At 35.2% G+C, this 22,750-nt stretch overlaps 1 protein-coding gene across 1 annotated transcript in view; it reads right to left on the minus strand.

Moving 5' to 3' along the window:
- Nucleotides 1-22,750, minus strand: part of stat6 (signal transducer and activator of transcription 6, interleukin-4 induced) — a 48,743-nt gene that overhangs the window by 7,091 nt on the left and 18,902 nt on the right. Inside the window, exons 12-18 of the mRNA XM_042491571.2 lie at nucleotides 22,070-22,162; nucleotides 20,036-20,239; nucleotides 19,864-19,958; nucleotides 19,636-19,769; nucleotides 17,857-18,006; nucleotides 17,707-17,767; nucleotides 17,501-17,581 (exon numbers count right to left, since the gene is read on the minus strand). Of these exons, the coding sequence (XP_042347505.1) occupies nucleotides 17,501-17,581; nucleotides 17,707-17,767; nucleotides 17,857-18,006; nucleotides 19,636-19,769; nucleotides 19,864-19,958; nucleotides 20,036-20,239; nucleotides 22,070-22,162 (818 nt within the window). The remainder of the gene's footprint in view (nucleotides 1-17,500; nucleotides 17,582-17,706; nucleotides 17,768-17,856; nucleotides 18,007-19,635; nucleotides 19,770-19,863; nucleotides 19,959-20,035; nucleotides 20,240-22,069; nucleotides 22,163-22,750) is intronic.

The following is a 22,750-nucleotide window of genomic DNA, read 5'->3' on the forward strand; positions in this document are numbered from 1 at the left end:
TTTTTTCAACATGCTATTTCATGATGTTTTTGAGTATTTTTGCAACTTTTAATGCTATGGCATGTCTCAGCATGCTATTTTACGCTGTTTTGAGGTGTTTTCAGACATTTTTGGGACATGTCATATTTTGACATTTTTGCCATACTATAGCCTTGCCTTTTGGGTCATTTTTTCAACATGCTATTTTATGATGTTTTTGAGTATTTTTGCAACTTTCTTTGCACTGGCATGTCTCAGCACGCTATTTTACGCTGTTTTGAGGTGTTTTCAGACATTTTTGGGACATGTCATATTTTGACATTTTTGCCATACTATAGCCTTGCCTTTTGGGTCATTTTTTCAACATGCTATTTTATGATGTTTTCGAGTATTTTTGCAACTTTCTTTGCACTGGCATGTCTCAGCACGCTATTTCACGCTGTTTTGAGGTGTTTTCAGACATTTTTGGGACATGTCATATTTTGACATTTTTGCCATACTATAGCCTTGCCTTTTGGGTCATTTTTTCAACATGCTATTTCATGATGTTTTTGAGTATTTTTGCAACTTTCTTTGCACTGGCATGTCTCAGCACGCTATTCTATGCTGTTTTGAGGTGTTTTCAGCTGTTTTTGGGACATGTCATATTTTGACATTTTTGCCATACTATAGCCTTGCCTTTTGGGTCATTTTTTCAACATGCTATTTCATGATGTTTTTGAGTATTCTTGCAACTTTTAATGCTATGGCATGTCTCAGCATGCTATTTTACGCTGTTTTGAGGTGTTTTCAGACATTTTTGGGACATGTCATATTTTGACATTTTTGCCATACTATAGCCTTGCCTTTTGGGTCATTTTTTCAACATGCTATTTTATGATGTTTTTGAGTATTTTTGCAACTTTCTTTGCACTGGCATGTCTCAGCACGCTATTTTATGCTGTTTTGAGGTGTTTTCAGACATCTTTGGGACATGTCATATTTTGACATTTTTGCCATACTATAGCCTTGCCTTTTGGGTCATTTTTTCAACATGCTATTTCATGATGTTTTTGACTATTTTTGCAATTTTCTTTGTACTGGCATGTCTCAGCATGCTATTTTGCACTGTTTTGAGGTGTTTTCAGACATTTTTGGGACATGTCATATTTTGACATTTTTGCCATACTATAGCCTTGCCTTTTGGGTCATTTTTTCAACATGCTATTTTATGATGTTTTTGAGTATTTTTGCAACTTTCTTTGCACTGGCATGTCTCAGCACGCTATTTTATGCTGTTTTGAGGTGTTTTCAGACATCTTTGGGACATGTCATATTTTGACATTTTTGCCATACTATAGCCTTGCCTTTTGGGTCATTTTTTCAACATGCTATTTCATGATGTTTTTGAGTATTTTTTGCAACTTTTAATGCTATGGCATGTCTCAGCATGCTATTTTACGCTGTTTTGAGGTGTTTTCAGCTGTTTTTGGGACATGTCATATTTTGACATTTTTGCCATACTATAGCCTTGCCTTTTGGGTCATTTTTTCAACATGCTATTTCATGATGTTTTTGACTATTTTTGCAACTTTCTTTGCACTGGCATGTCTCAGCACGCTATTCTATGCTGTTTTGAGGTGTTTTCAGACATTTTTGGGACATGTCATATTTTGACATTTTTGCCATACTATAGCCTTGCCTTTTGGGTCATTTTTTCAACATGCTATTTTATGATGTTTTCGAGTATTTTTGCAACTTTCTTTGCACTGGCATGTCTCAGCATGCTATTTTACACTGTTTTGAGGTGTTTTCAGACATTTTTGGGACATGTCATATTTTGACATTTTTGCCATACTATAGCCTTGCCTTTTGGGTCATTTTTTCAACATACTATTTCATGATGTTTTTGAGTATTTTCGCAACTTTTAATGCTATGGCATGTCTCAGCACGCTATTTTATGCTGTTTTGAGGTGTTTTCAGCTGTTTTTGGGACATGTCATATTTTGACATTTTTGCCATACTATAGCCTTGCCTTTTGGGTCATTTTTTCAACATGCTATTTCATGATGTTTTTGAGTATTCTTGCAACTTTTAATGCTATGGCATGTCTCAGCATGCTATTTTACGCTGTTTTGAGGTGTTTTCAGACATTTTTGGGACATGTCATATTTTGACATTTTTGCCATACTATAGCCTTGCCTTTTGGGTCATTTTTTCAACATGCTATTTCATGATGTTTTTGAGTATTTTTGCAACTTTTAATGCTATGGCATCTCTCAGCATGCTATTTTACGCTGTTTTGAGGTGTTTTCAGCTGTTTTTGGGACATGTCATATTTTGACATTTTTGCCATACTATAGCCTTGCCTTTTGGGTCATTTTTTCAACATGCTATTTCATGATGTTTTTGACTATTTTTGCAACTTTCTTTGCACTGGCATGTCTCAGCACGCTATTTTACGCTGTTTTGAGGTGTTTTCAGACATTTTTGGGACATGTCATATTTTGACATTTTGCCATACTATAGCCTTGCCTTTTGGGTCATTTTTCAACATGCTATTTTATGATGTTTTGAGTATTTTTGCAACTTTCTTTGCACTGGCATGTCTCAAGCACGCAATTTCACGCTGTTTTGAGGTATTTTCAGACATTTTTGGGACATGTCATATTTTGACATTTTTGCCATACTATAGCCTTGCCTTTTGGGTCATTTTTTCAACATGCTATTTCATGATGTTTTTGAGTATTTTTGCAATTTTCTTTGCACTGGCATGTCTCAGCATGCTATTTTACACTGTTTTGAGGTGTTTTCAGACATTTTTGGGACATGTCATATTTTGACATTTTTGCCATACTATAGCCTTGCCTTTTGGGTCATTTTTCAACATGCTATTTCATGATGTTTTTGAGTATTTTTGCAACTTTTAATGCTATGGCATGTCTCAGCACGCTATTTTATGCTGTTTTGAGGTGTTTTCAGCTGTTTTTGGGACATGTCATATTTTGACATTTTTGCCATACTATAGCCTTGCCTTTTGGGTCATTTTTTCAACATTCTATTTCATGATGTTTTTGAGTATTCTTGCAACTTTTAATGCTATGGCATGTCTCAGCATGCTATTTTACGCTGTTTTGAGGTGTTTTCAGACATTTTTGGGACATGTCATATTTTGACATTTTTGCCATACTATAGCCTTGCCTTTTGGGTCATTTTTTCAACATGCTATTTTATGATGTTTTTGAGTATTTTTGCAACTTTCTTTGCACTGGCATGTCTCAGCACGCTATTTTACGCTGTTTTGAGGTGTTTTCAGACATTTTTGGGACATGTCATATTTTGACATTTTTGCCATACTATAGCCTTGCCTTTTGGGTCATTTTTTCAACATGCTATTTTATGATGTTTTCGAGTATTTTTGCAACTTTCTTTGCACTGGCATGTCTCAGCACGCTATTTCACGCTGTTTTGAGGTGTTTTCAGACATTTTTGGGACATGTCATATTTTGACATTTTTGCCATACTATAGCCTTGCCTTTTGGGTCATTTTTTCAACATGCTATTTCATGATGTTTTTGAGTATTTTTGCAACTTTCTTTGCACTGGCATGTCTCAGCACGCTATTCTATGCTGTTTTGAGGTGTTTTCAGCTGTTTTTGGGACATGTCATATTTTGACATTTTTGCCATACTATAGCCTTGCCTTTTGGGTCATTTTTTCAACATGCTATTTCATGATGTTTTTGAGTATTCTTGCAACTTTTAATGCTATGGCATGTCTCAGCATGCTATTTTACGCTGTTTTGAGGTGTTTTCAGACATTTTTGGGACATGTCATATTTTGACATTTTGCCATACTATAGCCTTGCCTTTTGGGTCATTTTTCAACATGCTATTTTATGATGTTTTTGAGTATTTTTGCAACTTTCTTTGCACTGGCATGTCTCAGCACGCTATTTTATGCTGTTTTGAGGTATTTTCAGACATTTTTGGGACATGTCATATTTTGACATTTTTGCCATACTATAGCCTTGCCTTTTGGGTCATTTTTTCAACATGCTATTTTATGATGTTTTCGAGTATTTTTGCAACTTTCTTTGCACTGGCATGTCTCAGCACGCTATTTCACGCTGTTTTGAGGTGTTTTCAGACATTTTTGGGACATGTCATATTTTGACATTTTTGCCATACTATAGCCTTGCCTTTTGGGTCATTTTTTCAACATGCTATTTCATGATGTTTTTGAGTATTTTTGCAATTTTCTTTGCACTGGCATGTCTCAGCATGCTATTTTACACTGTTTTGAGGTGTTTTCAGACATTTTTGGGACATGTCATATTTTGACATTTTTGCCATACTATAGCCTTGCCTTTTGGGTCATTTTTTCAACATGCTATTTCATGATGTTTTTGAGTATTTTTGCAACTTTTAATGCTATGGCATGTCTCAGCACGCTATTTTACGCTGTTTTGAGGTGTTTTCAGCTGTTTTTGGGACATGTCATATTTTGACATTTTTGCCATGCTATAGCCTTGCCTTTTGGGTCATTTTTTCAACATGCTATTTCATGATGTTTTTGAGTATTCTTGCAACTTTTAATGCTATGGCATGTCTCAGCATGCTATTTTACGCTGTTTTGAGGTGTTTTCAGACATTTTTGGGACATGTCATATTTTGACATTTTTGCCATACTATAGCCTTGCCTTTTGGGTCATTTTTTCAACATGCTATTTTATGATGTTTTTGAGTATTTTTGCAACTTTCTTTGCACTGGCATGTCTCAGCACGCTATTTTATGCTGTTTTGAGGTGTTTTCAGACATTTTTGGGACATGTCATATTTTGACATTTTTGCCATACTATAGCCTTGCCTTTTGGGTCATTTTTTCAACATGCTATTTCATGATGTTTTTGAGTATTTTTGCAACTTTTAATGCTATGGCATGTCTCAGCATGCTATTTTACGCTGTTTTGAGGTGTTTTCAGACATTTTTGGGACATGTCATATTTTGACATTTTTGCCATACTATAGCCTTGCCTTTTTGGTCATTTTTTCAACATACAATTTCATGATGTTTTTGAGCTTTTTTACAACTTTCTTTGCACTGGCTTTTCTCAGCACGCTATTTTATGCTGTTTTAAGGTGTTTTCAGCTGTTTTTGGGACATGTCATATTTTGACATTTTTGCCATACTATAGCCTTGCCTTTTGGGTCATTTTTTCAACATGCTATTTTATGATGTTTTTGAGTATTTTTGCAACTTTTAATGCTATGGCATGTCTCAGCATGCTATTTTACGCTGTTTTGAGGTGTTTTCAGACATTTTTGGGACATGTCATATTTTGACATTTTTGCCATACTATAGCCTTGCCTTTTGGGTCATTTTTTCAACATGCTATTTTATGATGTTTTTGAGTATTTTTGCAACTTTCTTTGCACTGGCATGTCTCAGCACGCTATTTTATGCTGTTTTGAGGTGTTTTCAGACATTTTTGGGACATGTCATATTTTGACATTTTTGCCATACTATAGCCTTGCCTTTTGGGTCATTTTTTCAACATGCTATTTTATGATGTTTTCGAGTATTTTTGCAACTTTCTTTGCACTGGCATGTCTCAGCACGCTATTTCACGCTGTTTTGAGGTGTTTTCAGACATTTTTGGGACATGTCATATTTTGACATTTTTGCCATACTATAGCCTTGCCTTTTGGGTCATTTTTTCAACATGCTATTTCATGATGTTTTTGAGTATTTTTGCAACTTTCTGTGCACTGGCATGTCTCAGCACACTATTCTATGCTGTTTTGAGGTATTTTCAGACATTTTTGGGACATGTCATATTTTGACATTTTTGCCATACTATAGCCTTGCCTTTTGGGTCATTTTTTCAACATGCTATTTCATAATGTTTTTGACTATTTTTGAAACTTTTACTGCTATGGCATGTCTCAGCACGCTATTTTATGCTGTTTTGAGGTGTTTTCAGCTGTTTTTGGGACATGTCATATTTTGACATTTTTGCCATACTATAGCCTTGCCTTTTGGGTCATTTTTTCAACATGCTATTTCATGATGTTTTTGAGTATTCTTGCAACTTTTAATGCTATGGCATGTCTCAGCATGCTATTTTACGCTGTTTTGAGGTGTTTTCAGACATTTTTGGGACATGTCATATTTTGACATTTTTGCCATACTATAGCCTTGCCTTTTGGGTCATTTTTTCAACATACGATTTCATGATGTTTTTGAGTATTTTTGCAACTTGTAATGCTATGGCATGTCTCAGCATGCTATTTTATGCTGTTTTGAATTGTTTTCAGCTGTTTTTGGGACATGTCATATTTTGACATTTTTGCCATACTATAGCCTTGCCTTTTTGGTCATTTTTTCAACATACAATTTCATGATGTTTTTGAGTATTTTTGCAACTTTCTTTGCACTGGCATGTCTCAGCACGCTATTTTACGCTGTTTTGAGGTGTTTTCAGACATTTTTGGGACATGTCATATTTTGACATTTTTGCCATACTATAGCCTTGCCTTTTGGGTCATTTTTTCAACATGCTATTTTATGATGTTTTTGAGTATTTTTGCAACTTTCTTTGCACTGGCATGTCTCAGCACGCTATTTTATGCTGTTTTGAGGTGTTTTCAGACATCTTTGGGACATGTCATATTTTGACATTTTTGCCATACTATAGCCTTGCCTTTTTGGGTCATTTTTTCAACATGCTATTTCATGATGTTTTTGAGTATTTTTAGTAACTTTTTAATGCTATGGTATGTCTCAGCACGCTATTTATGCTGTTTTGAGGTGTTTTCAGACATTTTTTGGGACATGTCATATTTGACATTTTGCCATATACTATAGCCTTGCCTTTTTGGGTCATTTTTTTTCTAACATGCTATTTCATGATGTTTTGAGTATTTTTTGTAACTTTCTTTTGCACTGGCATGTCCTCAGCACGCTATTTTATGCTGTTTTGAGGTGTTTTCAGACATTTTTGGGACATGTCATATTTTGACATTTTGCCATACTATAGCCTTGCCTTTTTGGTCATTTCTTTTTTCAACATGCTATTTCATGATGTTTTTGAGTATTTTTTGCAACTTTAATGCTATGGCATGTCTCAGCACGCTATTTTATGCTGTTTTGAGGTGTTTTCAGTCGCATTTTTGGGACATGTCATATTTCTTGACATTTTTGCTATACTATAGCCTTGCATTTTGGGTCATTTTTTCAAATATGCTATTTATGATGTTTTTGAGTATTTTGCAACTTTCTAATGCTATGGCATGTCTCAGCATGCTTATTTTACGCTGTTTTGAGGTGTTTTCAGACATTGTTTTTGGGACATGTCATATTTTGACATTTTGCCATACTATAGCCTTGCCTTTGGGTCATTTTTTCAACATGCTATTTTTCATGATGTTTTTGAGTATTTTTGCAACTTTTAATGCATGGTGTCTCAGCACGCTATTTTACGCTGTTTTGAGGTGTTTTCAGACATTTTTGGGACATGTCATATTTTGACATTTTTGCCATACTATAGCCTTTGCTCTTTTTGGGTCATTTTTCAATATGCTATTTTCATGATGTTTTGAGTATTTTGCAACTTTCTTTGCACTGGTATGTCTCAGCACGCTTATTTTTACGCTTGTTTTGAGGTGCTTTCAGACATTTTGGGACATGTCATATTTTGACATTTTGCCATACTATAGCCTTGCCTTTTGGGTCATTTTTTCAACATGCTATTTCTATGATGTTTTTGAGTATTTTTTTATAACTTTTCTTTGCACTGGCATTATGTCTCAGCACGCTATTTTACGCTGTTTTGAGGTGTTTTCAGCTGTTTTGGGACATGTCATATTTTTGACATTTTTTGCCATACTATAGCCTTTTGCTTTTTTGGGTCATTTTTCAACATGCTATTTCATGATGTTTTGAGTATTTTTGCAACTTTCTTTGTAATGCTATGGCATGTCTCAGCACGCTATTTCATGCTGTTTTGAGGTGTTTTTGCATCTTTGGGACATAAATATATTTTGACATTTTTGCCATACTATAGCCTTGCCTTTTTGGGTCATTTTTTCAATATGCTATTTTGCTGATGTTTTTTTATTTTTGCAACTTTTAATGCTATGGCATGTCTCAGCATGCTATTTTTATCGCTGTTTTGAGGTGTTTTCAGACATCTTTGGGACATGTCATATTTTGACATTTTTGCCATACTATAGCCTTGCTCTTTTTGGGTCATTTTTTTCAACATGCTATTTCATGATGTTTTTGAGTATTTTGCAACTTTAATGCTATGGCATGTCTCAGCACGCCTTATTTTACGCTGTTTTGAGGTGTTTTCAGACATTTTTGGGACATATTCATATTTTGACATTTTTGCCGCTACATTATAGCCTTGCTCTTTTGGGTCATTTTTTCAACATGCTATTTTACAATGTTTTTGAGTATTTTTAAACTTTACTGCTATGGCATGTCTCAGCACACTATTTATGCTGTTTTGAGGTGTTTTCAGCTGTTTTTGGACATGTCATATTTTGACATTTTTGCCATACTATAGCCTTGTTTTTGGGTCATTTTTTCAATACATGCTATTTCATGATGTTTTTGACTATTTTTAGAAACTTTTCTTTTGCACTGGCATGTCTCAGCACGCTTATTTCTATGCTGTTTTGAGGTGTTTTCAGACAGTTTTGGGACATGTCATATTTTGACATTTTTTGCCATACTATAGCCTTGCTTTTTGGGTCATTTTTTCAACATGCTATTTCATGATGTTTTTTTGAGTATTTTTGCAACTTCTTTGCACTGGCATGTCTCAGCACTGCTATTTTACGCTGTTTTGAGGTGTTTTCAGACATTTTTTGGGACATGTCATATTTTGACATTTTTTGCTACATACTATAGCCTTTGCCTTTTTGGGTCATTTTTCAACATGCTATTTCAATGATGTTTTGAGTATTTTTGCAACTTTTTGCAGACCTGGCATGTCTCAGCACGCTATTTTACGCCTGTTTTGAGGTGTTTTCAGCTATCTTTTTGGGATACATGTCATATTTTGACATTTTTGCCATACTATAGCCTTGCCTTTTGGGTCATTTTTCAACATGCTATTTTCATGGATGTTTTGAGTATTTTTGCAACTTTTAATGCTACTGGCATGTCTCAGCATGCTATTTACGCTGTTTTGAGGTGTTTTCAGACATTTTGGGACATGTCATATTTGACATTTTGCCATACTATAGCCTTGCCTTTTTGGGTCATTTTTTCAACATGCTATTTCATGATGTTTTTGAGTATTTTTAACTTTTAATGCTATGGCAATGTCTCAGCACGCTATTTTTATGCTGTTTTGAGGTGTTTTCAGCTTGTTTTTGGGATATGTCATATTTTGACATTTTTGCTGCCATACTATAGCCTTGCTCGTTTTGGGTCAGCATTTTTCAACATGCTATTTTACAGATGTTTTTGAGTATTTTGCAACTTTTAACTATGGCATGTCTCAGCACGCTATTTCATGCTGTTTTGAGGTGTTTTCAGCCGTTTTTGGGACATGTCATATTTTGACATTTTTGCCATACTATAGCCTTGCCTTTTTGGGTCATTTTTCAACATGCTATTTTCATGATGTTTTTGACTATTTTTGCAACTTTATGCTATGGCATGTCTCAGCACGCTATTTTATGCTGTTTTTGAGGTGTTTTCGACATTTTTGGGACATGTCATATTTTGACATTTTTGCCATACTATAGCCTTGCTCTTTGGGGTCATTTTTCAACATGCTATTTTATGATGTTTTTGAGCATTTTTGCAACTTTTGCACTGGCATGTCTCAGCACGCTATTTTTACGCTTGTTTTGAGGTGTTTTCAGACATTTTGGGACATGTCATATTTTGACATTTTTGCCATACTATAGCCTTGTTTGCCTTTGGGTCATTTTTTCAACATGCTATTTCATGATGTTTTTTTGAGTATTTTTGCAACTTTTCTTTATGGCATGTCTCAGCATGCCTATTTTTACGCCTGTTTTGAGGTGTTTTCAGCTGATTTTGGGACATGTCATATTTTGACATTTTTGCCATACTTATAGCCTTGCTTTTTAAATATTTTTCACTACGTTATTTTATGATGTTTTTGGTCATTTTTTCAACATCTTCTTTCTATTTCATACCAACATGCTATGTTTTTTGAGTATTTTTGCAACTTTTAATGCTATGGTATCTTTCTCAGCATATTTTACGCTGCTGTTTTGAGGTGTTTTCAGCTGTTTTTGGAGACATGTCATATTTGACATTTTTGCCATACTATAGCCTTGCCTTTTGGGTCATTTTTTTCAACATGCTATTTTATGATGTTTTTGACTATTTTTGGTAACTTTTTGTAACTGGCATGTCTCAGCATGCTATTTCATGCTGTTTTGAGGTGTTTTCAGACATTTTTGGGACATGTCATATTTTGACATTTTTGCCATACTATAGCCTTGCTCTTTGGGTCATTTTTCAACATGCTATTTTCATGATGTTTTTGAGTATTTTGCAACTTTTCAATTGCATGGCATGTCTCAGCATGCATTTTACGCTTGTTTTGAGGTGTTTTCTAGCTTTTGGGACATGTCATATTTTGACATTTTTGCCATACTATAGCCTTGCCTTTTTTGGGTCATTTTTTCAACATGCTATTTTCATGATGTTTTTGAGTATTTTTTGCAACTTTTTTAATGCTATGGCATGTCTCAGCAGCTATTGCTATTTCACGCTGTTTGAGGTGTTTCAGACATTTTGGGACATGTCATATTTTGACATTTTTGCCATACCATAGCCTTGCTCAGACTTTGGGTCATTTTTCAACATGCTACTATGATGTTTTTGAGTATTTTTGCAACTTTGCACTGGCGTGTCTCAGCAACGCTTATTTTATGCAGTGTTTTGAGGGTGTTTTCAGATGTATTTTTGACATGTCATATTTTGACATTTTTACATATTCTTGCCTTTTTTTTTTGGGTCATTTTTTCAACATGCTATTTATGATGTTTTGAGTATTTCTTTTGCATTTAACTGCTATATGTCTCAGCATGCTATTTTAAAAACGCTGTGTTTTGAGGTAAGCTTAGCTGTTTTAGACATGTCATATTTTGACATTTTTTGCTATAGCCATAGCCTTTGCAACTTTTTGGGTCTCTCATTGCTATTTAAGATGTTTTGGACATTTTTGCAACTTTCAGCATGACTCAGCACGCCATTTTATGCTGTTTTGAGGTGTTTTCATCTTGGGATGTCATATTTTTGACAGCATGTTTCATGCTATTTATGTTATTTTATGATGTGTTTTGAGTGAGTATCCTTTGCAATTTTTGCTTTGACATGTTTGGGGTCATTTTTTTATGATGTTTCATGATGTTTTTGCAGTAATGCTTTCATGGCATGTAGCATGCATTTATGCTGTTTTGATTGTTTTCAGCTGTTTTGTAGGCCATACTATAGCTCTTTGTTCTTTTTTTGGTCATTTTTCAACATACAATTTCAAGGATGTTTTTGAGCTTTTACAACTTTCTTGGTGGCTTTTCTCAGCACGCCATTTTCATGCTGTTTTAAGGTGTTTCATATTTGACATTTTGCCATACTATAAAATATGACTTTTGTTTATACGTCAGCACGCTATTTTTCATGCTGTTTTGAGGTAAAACAGCTGAAAACACTCTCAAAACATGATGTTTTAAAGCATTGAATAGCTTTTGGTATGAGACATGCCAGTGCAAAGCATCGCTGATTATGCTGTTTGAGGTGTTTTCAGGAGGTAGTTTCAAAAATACTCCCAAAACAGCTGAAAACATCATAAAATAGCATAAAAAGAAAGTTGAAAATGACCTAAAATAGCATGTTGAAAAAGCAAGGCTATAGTATGGCAAAATGTCAAAATATGACATGTCCCAAAAATGTCTGAAAACACCTCAAAACAGCATAAAATAATGTGCTGAGACATGCCAGTGCAAAGAAAGTTGCAAAAATACTCAAAAACATCATAAAATAGCATGTTGAAAAAATGACCCAAAAGACAAGGCTATAGTATGGCAAAAATGTCAAAATATGACATGTCCCAAAAACGGCTGAAAATACCTCAAAACAGCATAAAATAGTGTGCTGAGACATACCATAGCATTAAAAGTTGCAAAAATACTCAAAAACATCACGAAATCGTATGTTGAAAAAATGACCGAAAAGGCAAGGCTATAGTATGGCAAAAATGTCAAAATATGACATGTCCCAAAAATGCCTGAAAACACCTCAAAACAGCGTAAAATAGCATGCTGAGACATGCCATAGCATTACAAGTTGCAAAATACTCAAAACATCATAAAATAGCATGTTGAAAATGACCCAAAAAGCAAGGCTATAGTATGGCAAAATGTCAAAATATGACATGTCCCAAAAATGCCTGAAAACACCTCAAAACAGCGTAAAATAACGTGCTGAGACATGCCAGTGCAAAGAAAGTCGCAAAATACTCAAAACATCATGAAATAGCATGTTGAAAAAATGACCGAAAAAGCAAGGCTATAGTATGGCAAAAATGTCAAAATATGACATGTCCCAAAAATGTCTGAAAACACCTCAAAACAGCATGAAATCGCGTGCTGAGACATGTCATAGCATTAAAAGTTGCAAAAATACTCAAAAACATCATAAAATAGCATGTTGAAAAAATGACCCAAAAGGCAAGGCTATAGTATGGCAAAAATGTCAAAATATGACATGTCCCAAAAACGGCTGAAAATACCTCAAAACAGCATAAAATAGTGTGCTGAGACATACCATAGCATTAAAAGTTGCAAAAATACTCAAAAACATCACGAAATCGTATGTTGAAAAAATGACCGAAAAGGCAAGGCTATAGTATGGCAAAAATGTCAAAATATGACATGTCCCAAAAATGCCTGAAAACACCTCAAAACAGCGTAAAATGACGTGCTGAGACATGCCAGTGCAAAGAAAGTTGCAAAAATACTCAAAAACATCATGAAATAGCATGTTGAAAAAATGACCGAAAAAGCAAGGCTATAGCATGGCAAAAATGTCAAAATATGACATGTCCCAAAAATGTCTGAAAACACCTCAAAACAGCATAAAATAGCATGCTGAGACATGCCATAGCATTACAAGTTGCAAAAATACTCAAAAACATCATAAAATAGCATGTTGAAAAAATGACCGAAAAAGCAAGGCTATAGTATGGCAAAAATGTCAAAATATGACATGTCCCAAAGATGTCTGAAAACACCTCAAAACAGCATAAAATAGCGTGCTGAGACATGCCAGTGCAAAGAAAGTTGCAAAAATACTCAAAAACATCATAAAATAGCATGTTGAAAAAATGACCGAAAAAGCAAGGCTATAGTATGGCAAAAATGTCAAAATATGACATGTCCCAAAAATGTCTGAAAACACCTCAAAACAGCATAAAATAATGTGCTGAGACATGCCAGTGCAAAGAAAGTTGCAAAAATACTCAAAAACATCATGAAATAGCATGTTGAAAAAATGACCGAAAAAGCAAGGCTATAGTATGGCAAAAATGTCAAAATATGACATGTCCCAAAAATGTCTGAAAACACCTCAAAACAGCATAAAACAGCTTGCTGAGACACGCTATAGCATTTAAAGTTGCAGAAATACTCAAAAACATCATAAAATAGCATGTTGAAAAAATGACCCAAAAGGCAAGGCTATAGTATGGCAAAAATGTCAAAATATGACATGTCCCAAAAACGGCTGAAAACACCTCAAAACAGCATAAAATAGCGTGCTGAGTCATGCCAAAGCAAAGAAAGTTGCACAAATGCCCCAAAAACGTCATGAAATCATATGTTGAAAAAATGACCGAAAAAGGCAAGGCTATAGTATGGCAAAAATGTCAAAATATGACATGTCCCAAAAATGTCTGAAATCACCTCAAAACAGTGTAAAATAGCGTGCTGAGACATGCCAGTGCAAAGAAAATTGCAAAAATAGTCAAAAACATCATGAAATAGCATGTTGAAAAAATGACCCAAAAGGCAAGGCTATAGTATGGCAAAAATGTCAAAATATGACATATCCGAACAACGGCTGAAAACACCTCAAAACAGCATGAAATAGCGTGCTGAGTCATGCCAAAGCAAAGAAAGTTGCGCAAATGCCCCAAAACATCATAAAATAGCATGTTGAAAAAATGACCCAAAAGGCAAGGCTATGGCAAAAATGTCAAAATATGACATGTCCCAAAAATGTCTGAAAATACCTCAAAACAGCATAAAATAGCGTGCTGAGACATGCCATAGCATTACAAGTTGCGAAAATACTCAAAAACATCATAAAATAGCATGTTGAAAAAATGACCCAAAAGGCAAGGCTATAGTATGGCAAAAATGTCAAAATATGACATGTCCCAAAAACGGCTGAAAACACCTCAAAACAGCATGAAATAGTGTGCTGAGACACGCCATAGCATTGAAAGTTGCAGAAATACTCAAAAACATCATAAAATAGCATGTTGAAAAAATGACCCAAAAGGCAAGGCTATAGTATGGCAAAAATGTCAAAATATGACATGTCCAAAAAACAGCTGAAAACACCTCAAAACAGCGTAAAATAGCGTGCTGAGTCATGCCAGTGCAAAGAAAGTTGCACAAATGCCCCAAAACATCATAAAATAGCATGTTGAAAAAATGACCGAAAAGGCAAGGCTATAGTATGGCAAAAATGTCAAAATATGACATGTCCCAAAAATGGCTCAAACCACCTCAAAACAGCATATAGTAGCATGCTGAAACACGCCAGATCATAAAAAGCTGCAAAAATCGACGAAAATAGCAAAATATAGCATGTTGAAAAAATGACCGAAAAGGCAAGGCTATAGTATGGCAAAATGTCAAAAATACATTTCCCAAAAATGTCTGAAAACACCTCAAAACAGCATAAAATAGCGTATCGAAACATGCCATAGCATTGAAAGTTTCAATTGCAGTCAAAAAACACCATTAGGCAGGTTGAAAAAATGACTTCATCACGATGTTTTTCAGCGTTTATGCAACTTTCTATGCTCTGGCGTGTCCTGGCACAATGTTGATTTTTTTAAAGGTGTTTTCAGCCATTTGTAGGACATGTCATTATTGAAATTTTTTGAAATACTATAGCCTCACCTTTTCGTTCATTTTTTCAACATGCCTTATCATGGCATTTTTATGGTGTTTTTTGCTGCTTTTGCAGCTTTCTATGCTCTGGCGTGTCTTGGCACACTATTTCATGCTGTTTTTCGATGTTTTCAGCTGTTTTTGGGAAGTTTTAGTTTGACATTTTTTTGCCATACTATAGCCTTGCCTTTTTGGTAATTTTTCTCAAAATGCTATATCATGGTATTTTGGGTAGTTTTTACCACATACTATTCTATGGGATGTCTCAGCATGCAAGTTTATGCTTTTTTAGGGAGTTTTCAGCTGTTTTTGGGACATGCCATATTTTGAGATTTTTTTCCAATGCTATCCTATATGGATTTAAGCCATTTTTTGGCATGCTTTAGTATTATGTTTCTGGCCTTTTTTGGCCATTTGCTACATTATCCCTCATGCTACATTAGCTGTAATAAGCCGTTTTCAGCCATTTTCGGGACATGTAAAAATTTGAAATTTTTCATCATACTGTACTATGCAGTGTTTGGCCATTTTTTTCGACATGGTGTATTATGAGGCATCTCTACGAGCCATAATACGTTGTGTTCAGCTATTTTTTGGACATGTCAAAAATTTAGTGTTTTCGTCATACTATATGATGCGGTTTTCGGCCATTTTTTTCTTACAGGCTGCATTATGATGTTTTTGGCTTTTTTTGGCCCTTTTTTTCAACATGCTATACAATGACGCATCTCCACAAGCGATAATATGGCATTTTCAGCCATTTTTTTCAATATGATAAATTATTACATTTTTGGGTTATTTTTCAACAGGGTATGCTATGAAGTGTGTCTACAAGCTATCATATTTAGTTTTCAGTCTTTTTTTTCGACATGCCAAAATTTTCAATTTTTCGACATACTACACTATGTCTTTTTTTTCAGCAACTTTTTCTATATGTCAAAATTAGCTGGTTTTCGATATACTATACTATGTCGTTTTCAGCTATTTTTTCAACATGGTATATTATGACGTTTTTGGCATTTTTTTCCACATGGTATAATATGAAGTGTCTGCATACTCATGGTATTTCCTCGGTTTTGGTTTTGCCTTCTCTGTTACTTGTCTATCCATGTTTTCAGCAGCATTGCTGCTACACTTCAGCCACAGTTCCATTGTTTGTGGCTTGACGGCAGTTTAAGGATTGTGAAATTGAATATTGAGCTTAAAATTCAGTTTATGAACTTAGATTTATATTTTTACTGAACTTTTTATAATATAATTCTTTTTAAGCAGTTATGCATGACTGCTATTTTATAAAATTATTTTTCTTTTTAAATCTCACATACCTCCTGGAGTACCTCCATGTACCCCCAGGGGTCAATGTGACCCCATTTGAGAAACTGTAATATAAACTATTATTTTGGACGACATACTATAATTATGACTTTTTTCAGAATTTTGCCCAACGGACATTTTTTTACAATGAAATACTGTTCTATGAAATTTGTATGACTTTATTTATGTTCTTAATCTATACTTAAGTAAATCTGGTTTTCTCATTAGTTGTTTGGGGTTTTTTTTATTAATTTTGCTTAGCTGCTGTTAAGAAGAATTACATTTGATTTGCTCAGGCATTTTCTGTTCAGACTTCATGGAGGCTGCTGTTGCATGTAAAATGTGAGGTAAATCCACAATACAATGACCAACGTCCATGCCAATGAATTGAAAATGGAAGAAAGTAACATAGGTGTAAAAACACAGTGGGAAAACACCTTTGCGTGGGCCATACACCGTAGACAAACATTTAAACAGGTCAAACAAGAACTTAAATTTTACTTAGGGACAAGATTTAAACGTTTTTAAAGATTGATTTCATGCTACAGAATGATTAGAACAGGTGCATGTTACTTGATGGAATAGGTGCAGTTAAAAAATTTCATCTTGAATATCAATATGTTGCTTAATACAATAGTTTTATGGCTTTCGTAATACACTACAACAAACACACAATATACAACTGAGGAATAAATTAACTAACTTTGAGGCTGCTTCAGCAGAATTTGTTGGAGAGTAATGGAGCTCTCTGTGATTAGGCTTTAACTTTAAATAACAACAAACACCACTGATATACTTTCAGAGTTAGTACTCTGGTGGTTAGAGTGCCTCCTACATTTTGGGTCTCACTTCTTATCTTAAAGTCACAATCCCACTCTCTGAAGGTTTTCTTTGGGCATCCAAACGTAGATGTGCAGACAAAAACACAGTGTAAATGATGCTGGTAGACTGATAAAGGACAGCACCAGGATATATGAATGACAGGAAGTGAGTTGGTCTTGTGAAATCAAAGTGAAAGACAGAAATGATCAGAGGAAACACTTACACGGTGAAGCCAACAGTACTGTGCGGGTTTTCAGCATGGGGTGTCATACTGGCAGCCGGGGGTGTGGCTGACCCTGCTTCCCTGGATTCATACACACACACACACACACACACACACAGACACACAATAACACGACATGTTCTCTTGAAATAATTCCACTTTAAGAGCATGAAATGACACTGATTATTTTTAAAATTGTTCCTTACGTGCCAACTTTAGTATGGAGAGACACAGGGATATAACCCCCAACAGGCGACGCTTGAGGCTCTGTAACAACAGCAGTAAAATAAATGACTTGTTAATTGTTGGATCTTACTCTAGCTTAAAAATATAAATGTGACTCTGTGCATGAATACCTGAGTAGAATTTTTTGAAAACTTCATGTTTAGGAAATTCAGGATACAGGTAAGTTATGTGGTTGATGTCCCGAATGCGGTCACCAAGGCTACGGATCTCAAGATCTCTCTTAGTGAAGGGCTGAATGTTCTGGATCTTCTGTCCCCCGTCTAGGTGAAAAAAATAAAGGTTTGATGTGTCACTCTATGTATGTATGTTATGTATGTCTCATCTCATGTCAGAGAGACAGAGAAGATGAGCTTGTGTCATTGACATACCTTGGCTCCTTATTATCAACATTCAAATTATTAGATTATTATTACTATACTATAGTATGACTTCTTATCATATGTTTCAGGACATATAAACAATACTATGGCTTTTTTTATGAGCTATTTTATAACACACTATACTACGACTTTTCATTTTTTATGACAGACTTTACTACAACATTTTATGCATTTTATAACATATTCAGGCATATTCAGACATTGTTATGACTAACTATGCTGTGACATCTATTTATACAACTGTTATGACATAATATAAAATTGCCTTTTTAATCAATTTTTGACATACTTTACTATGAATTATTATGGAATTTTTATATATCTCACTATACATTGACTTTTATGGTATTTTGTTTATGTATGTACTTAAGCTTTATTTACTTTGACAAAACATGCTGTGGAAGGTACCATTTTTAATTACATAAATTAATATAACTTTTGTCTAGTGTTATACCGACATATAAGATGACTTCCTTAAAACATCTTTTGTGACATAACAGCCAGTAAATTTTGTAATACCACGTTTAACATGACATGTTCAATGACATTTTCAACATACTATACTATGACTTTTTTGTTGACATTGTTATTGACATACTACACAGTGACATTTTTGTGACATTTTTATAAAATGCTATTCTATTACTTTTTTGATGATGTGACACTATGATGTCTTCATGACTTTTTATTTTTTGGATATACTATACTATGTCATTTTATTGAAATACTGTATACTTTGATATTTTTGTGAATTTTCTTCTTTATTTTTTTGTTACCATTTTATCTGACATTTTTTATAACATAATATACTATGTGTGATGCCCCTGGGCTACAACCTTTGTCAATGACATTTTTTTTTACATACTATACTAACAACTATGCCGTCACTTTTCATAATGACATTTTTTGGCATGCAATACTATGACTTCTTTGATGAAATTCTTCAACATGCTACACTATGACTTTTTCAGTGATTTTTTTATGACATACTTTACTATGATTTTCATTAAATTTTCCGACAAACTATACTATGGCGTTTTGCAATGAAGTTTCTCAACATACTATACTACTCGATGAGCACAATATGAAGTTTTACATGATACATAGTATTTCACTGAGTTATATAAAACAAAGTCAAAGTATAGTATGCCATTAAAATGTCATAAAAAGTCATAGTATAGCAGGTCATAAAATATTTCATAATATAGCACAGTATGTCATGGAAATTTAATTTTTAAATATATCTGAAATATATATAATAGTTCATTTTTTAAATTCAGGACAACCATACACAAAACGAAGGAGACCATTAATGCTTCAATTGTCATTAAATTATCTCACATAAAAATAAAAGATATATAAGATATTGCATGTTGGCCTTCTCACCATGTGAACATTGAATTTACTTGGTGTACCTTAGCATCATCAAAATCCAAACATAATCCAAACAAGAAACAGAAGAACTTAAAGATGGGGGGGGGGTCTAACTGTGGCCACATCAACACTTACTCTCAGTAGCTGACACATATGCAATGGTGATGCCTCCGATCTCAGAGTCACTAAAGCGAAGCAAGAATGTCCCGTTGGGCCTGTCTTTAAGAATCAGGTGTAGATGCTGCTTCCCAATGAAACCAAATATCAGCCTAGAGGAACAAAACATTGCAAACATGTGTCAATATGGACAGATGCAGCAGGATGATAAGATTTAACAGTGAATTGGTTGGGAAGTCTCCTCACCCCTCACTCCAATAGGTTTTCAGATGCTTCTTAGTCAGCTCCATCACTCCCTCAAACCACTGCCAGAAAGTGAATGGTCGACCTGGAAGAACTTCCTGTAAGACAGAAAGATGCTGTGAGAGATAAGTGTATGTCTGCCTATGTATGACTGTGTGGTAGGACCTGTGTGTACCTTATTAAACTGGGCCCAGGAAACCATCATGTTGCTGAAGTCGTCTGCAAAGTCAGGCTTGTCGAAAATCTTCTGTGCCAAAAAGTGCTGGTTGTAGTGGTCCAGATTATGGTGTGTCTGGACCTCAGCAGTGAATTTACTGTTTAGAGTGCTGTACATCATCCTCCAGGGCACACGCTCTGGCACCATGAACGGTACTCTGTCCTGATGGCAATGACAAAGAGGCTGACATGGCGGGAACACTGATATGCATTTACAATCATGTCGGGAGAAGAGTAGAAGAGACTAAAGCTTAAAGGAGAAAAAAGAAGGGAAGTACAAGTACACAAGCAGCTCAAGTGTGTAGATAATATCTATTTCGTTTGAGTGGTTGAGGTTTAAAAGGAAATCAATGCATTTCTTACAGATGACATCAGACTACTTCCAGTCATTAAAGCAAAGAGACTAACAAACAGGAAGCCAACCCAGGCCTCAACAGCTTGTATGCACATTACACACTACTTTTAGTTTATGGTTCACTTCCAACTCAGTATAATACGCAGCAAAAGCTGCGTACGATATTTTGTCCGATGAAATAAACCAGATCCCCATATGATCATATCTGGGATAAGCCTCATAAAGGGTATTCATGTCACGTAACTGCACTAAATAATGTTTCTGCAAGTTTGTAATAACTTACTCAAAATGCTGTCTGTCACTTTTTGAGCCACTTGCCTGAACCTGTGGTATTTTCTAGCAAGCTCACCTGAACTCATCTCGGACGTCACGAGCAAACATGGAGGGTTCTGAGCCAAAGTAGAGATGGCAAATTCGACACCCAAGATCAAACTGTTTTGAAACATTTCGTCGGCTTCGGCACATAGCTCGAAATGGGTTTCGAAATGTCACATGATCGGTACCAAAACGATTTATAATAGATCCATGTACCAAACCCGGACAGAGAGTTTTACAAGACCACAGGAAATGCAGGCGTTTGAGGCGTATGTTGTGGTGAGGAAGTAGAGGGAGATTTGTGCGAACTGAGCTGAGGTGTTGTTACTGATAGATAGAAAGATAGAAAGATTGACAGATACATACATACATACATATAATGTAATAATATATTATATATAAATAGATACACACACACACACACACACACATATAGAGAGAGAGATATAGATGCATATGACTATATTATGGCTATACAGGCTTTTGGACTGGGGAAAAGGGAGCTTACAACAAAAACAATAAATGGGTGCAATGCAAGCTTCTACCAGCAGATGCAAATGTAGAGCAAACAGGTTTTAAAATGTTTCACAACGTTTCAGAGCAATGGTTTAAAGTATTGAAATGTTTCAAAGTGTTGAATTTACCATTTCTAAGCCAAAGTAGTGGTGGTTACCAGTGCGGCGTTAACAATGGAAACCGTGCTGACAGAGCTATTGTTAATGGGAATTAGCTGTCTTTTCCTAGGATGGCAAAGTTATAACCCCCTCTACTCTGCAACTACTTCTTGTCTATGTTGGCTGGATTGGTTGGGCTTAGGTAAGAGGAGTGAGATTAGTTAGGGTTGGGGTAACATTGTCAGGCTAAGCCATTCAGAAGCAGAGCATTGGATGTTATTCACCATCTTAGGAAAAATAGATTCACGTCTTGTATGAACTCTCCCATGCACCCTGGGGACATGAATAATAGTAGCTTGCTGCTAAATTAATGGTCTTATAATGTTGTTTCTTGCTCCTTCCACATTATAAAATATGACATTGGCCTTTGCAGAGGCCCTTCTAGTTTAAATTAATATCAAAACAACTGAAAATTCCTCCAAAGATACACTTATCAAGTAAGAGCTTAGAGGCCAGACATTAGCACAGTACATAGCTTAAATTCTCTACAATCTTTTCCATATGACTAGGCTGACTAAATAGAGTTGAAGTATTCACAGCAGCATAGACAGACAAACTGAATCACTTAAAACAGACACTAAAAAGTCAAGTAACATAAAAACAGCATAAAGAATAAGAATAGCAGTGAAATTAATAATTTGACACTTACTGGTTCGGAAAAAGCACAGTCCCAAATGATTGTGGCCAGAGCATTGTTGTCTTGACTACCGTGGACGATGACAACCACCGGCAGTGAAATCATCTGTAATCAATGACATAATTTTAATTTGTATATTGTTGTATGAAAGCTCTGTCAATGCTGTAGCCATTTAGCAAAGCTTGTGTGTCTTGGGTGTCAGCTTTATTTTAACATTTATCGTTTCACTACCAGACCTTCATCGGCCAAGATGAAGGTCTAGTATCGAACCATCACAAATAAAAGTGATATTCCAAGACAATGTGCCGTCAATGTGAGTCCTTTGACAGCTTTTTGGTCGATCCATCGCTCTCCAACGCGCCTGTCTCATCTGATAGATATGCAAAGTGTTCTTTTGTTGGGGTAATATTTATGAACCAATTTGTTCATTTCTGCATCAGTTCACAGAGTAGACTTTTGGGGGGTATTTTTGCCTTTATTTGATAGGACAGCTTAAGCATGAAAGGGGGAGAGAGAGGGGATGACATGCAGCAAAGGGCCGAGGTTGAAATAAAACCCACTGCCGCTGCAGCGAGGACGTACCCTCTGCACATGGAGCGCCCGCTCTACCAACTGAGGTACTGGGCACCCCATTTGTTGTTTTATTGGGGGAGAAAAATGTATCCCCCCCACTGAGATCTACACCTGTGGTTG

The sequence above is a fragment of the Plectropomus leopardus genome, chromosome 9, assembly GCF_026936395.1.
Source record: "Plectropomus leopardus strain MGB_pleo_1.0 chromosome 9, ASM2693639v1, whole genome shotgun sequence".
NCBI classification, from domain to species: Eukaryota; Metazoa; Chordata; class Actinopteri; order Perciformes; family Serranidae; genus Plectropomus; species Plectropomus leopardus.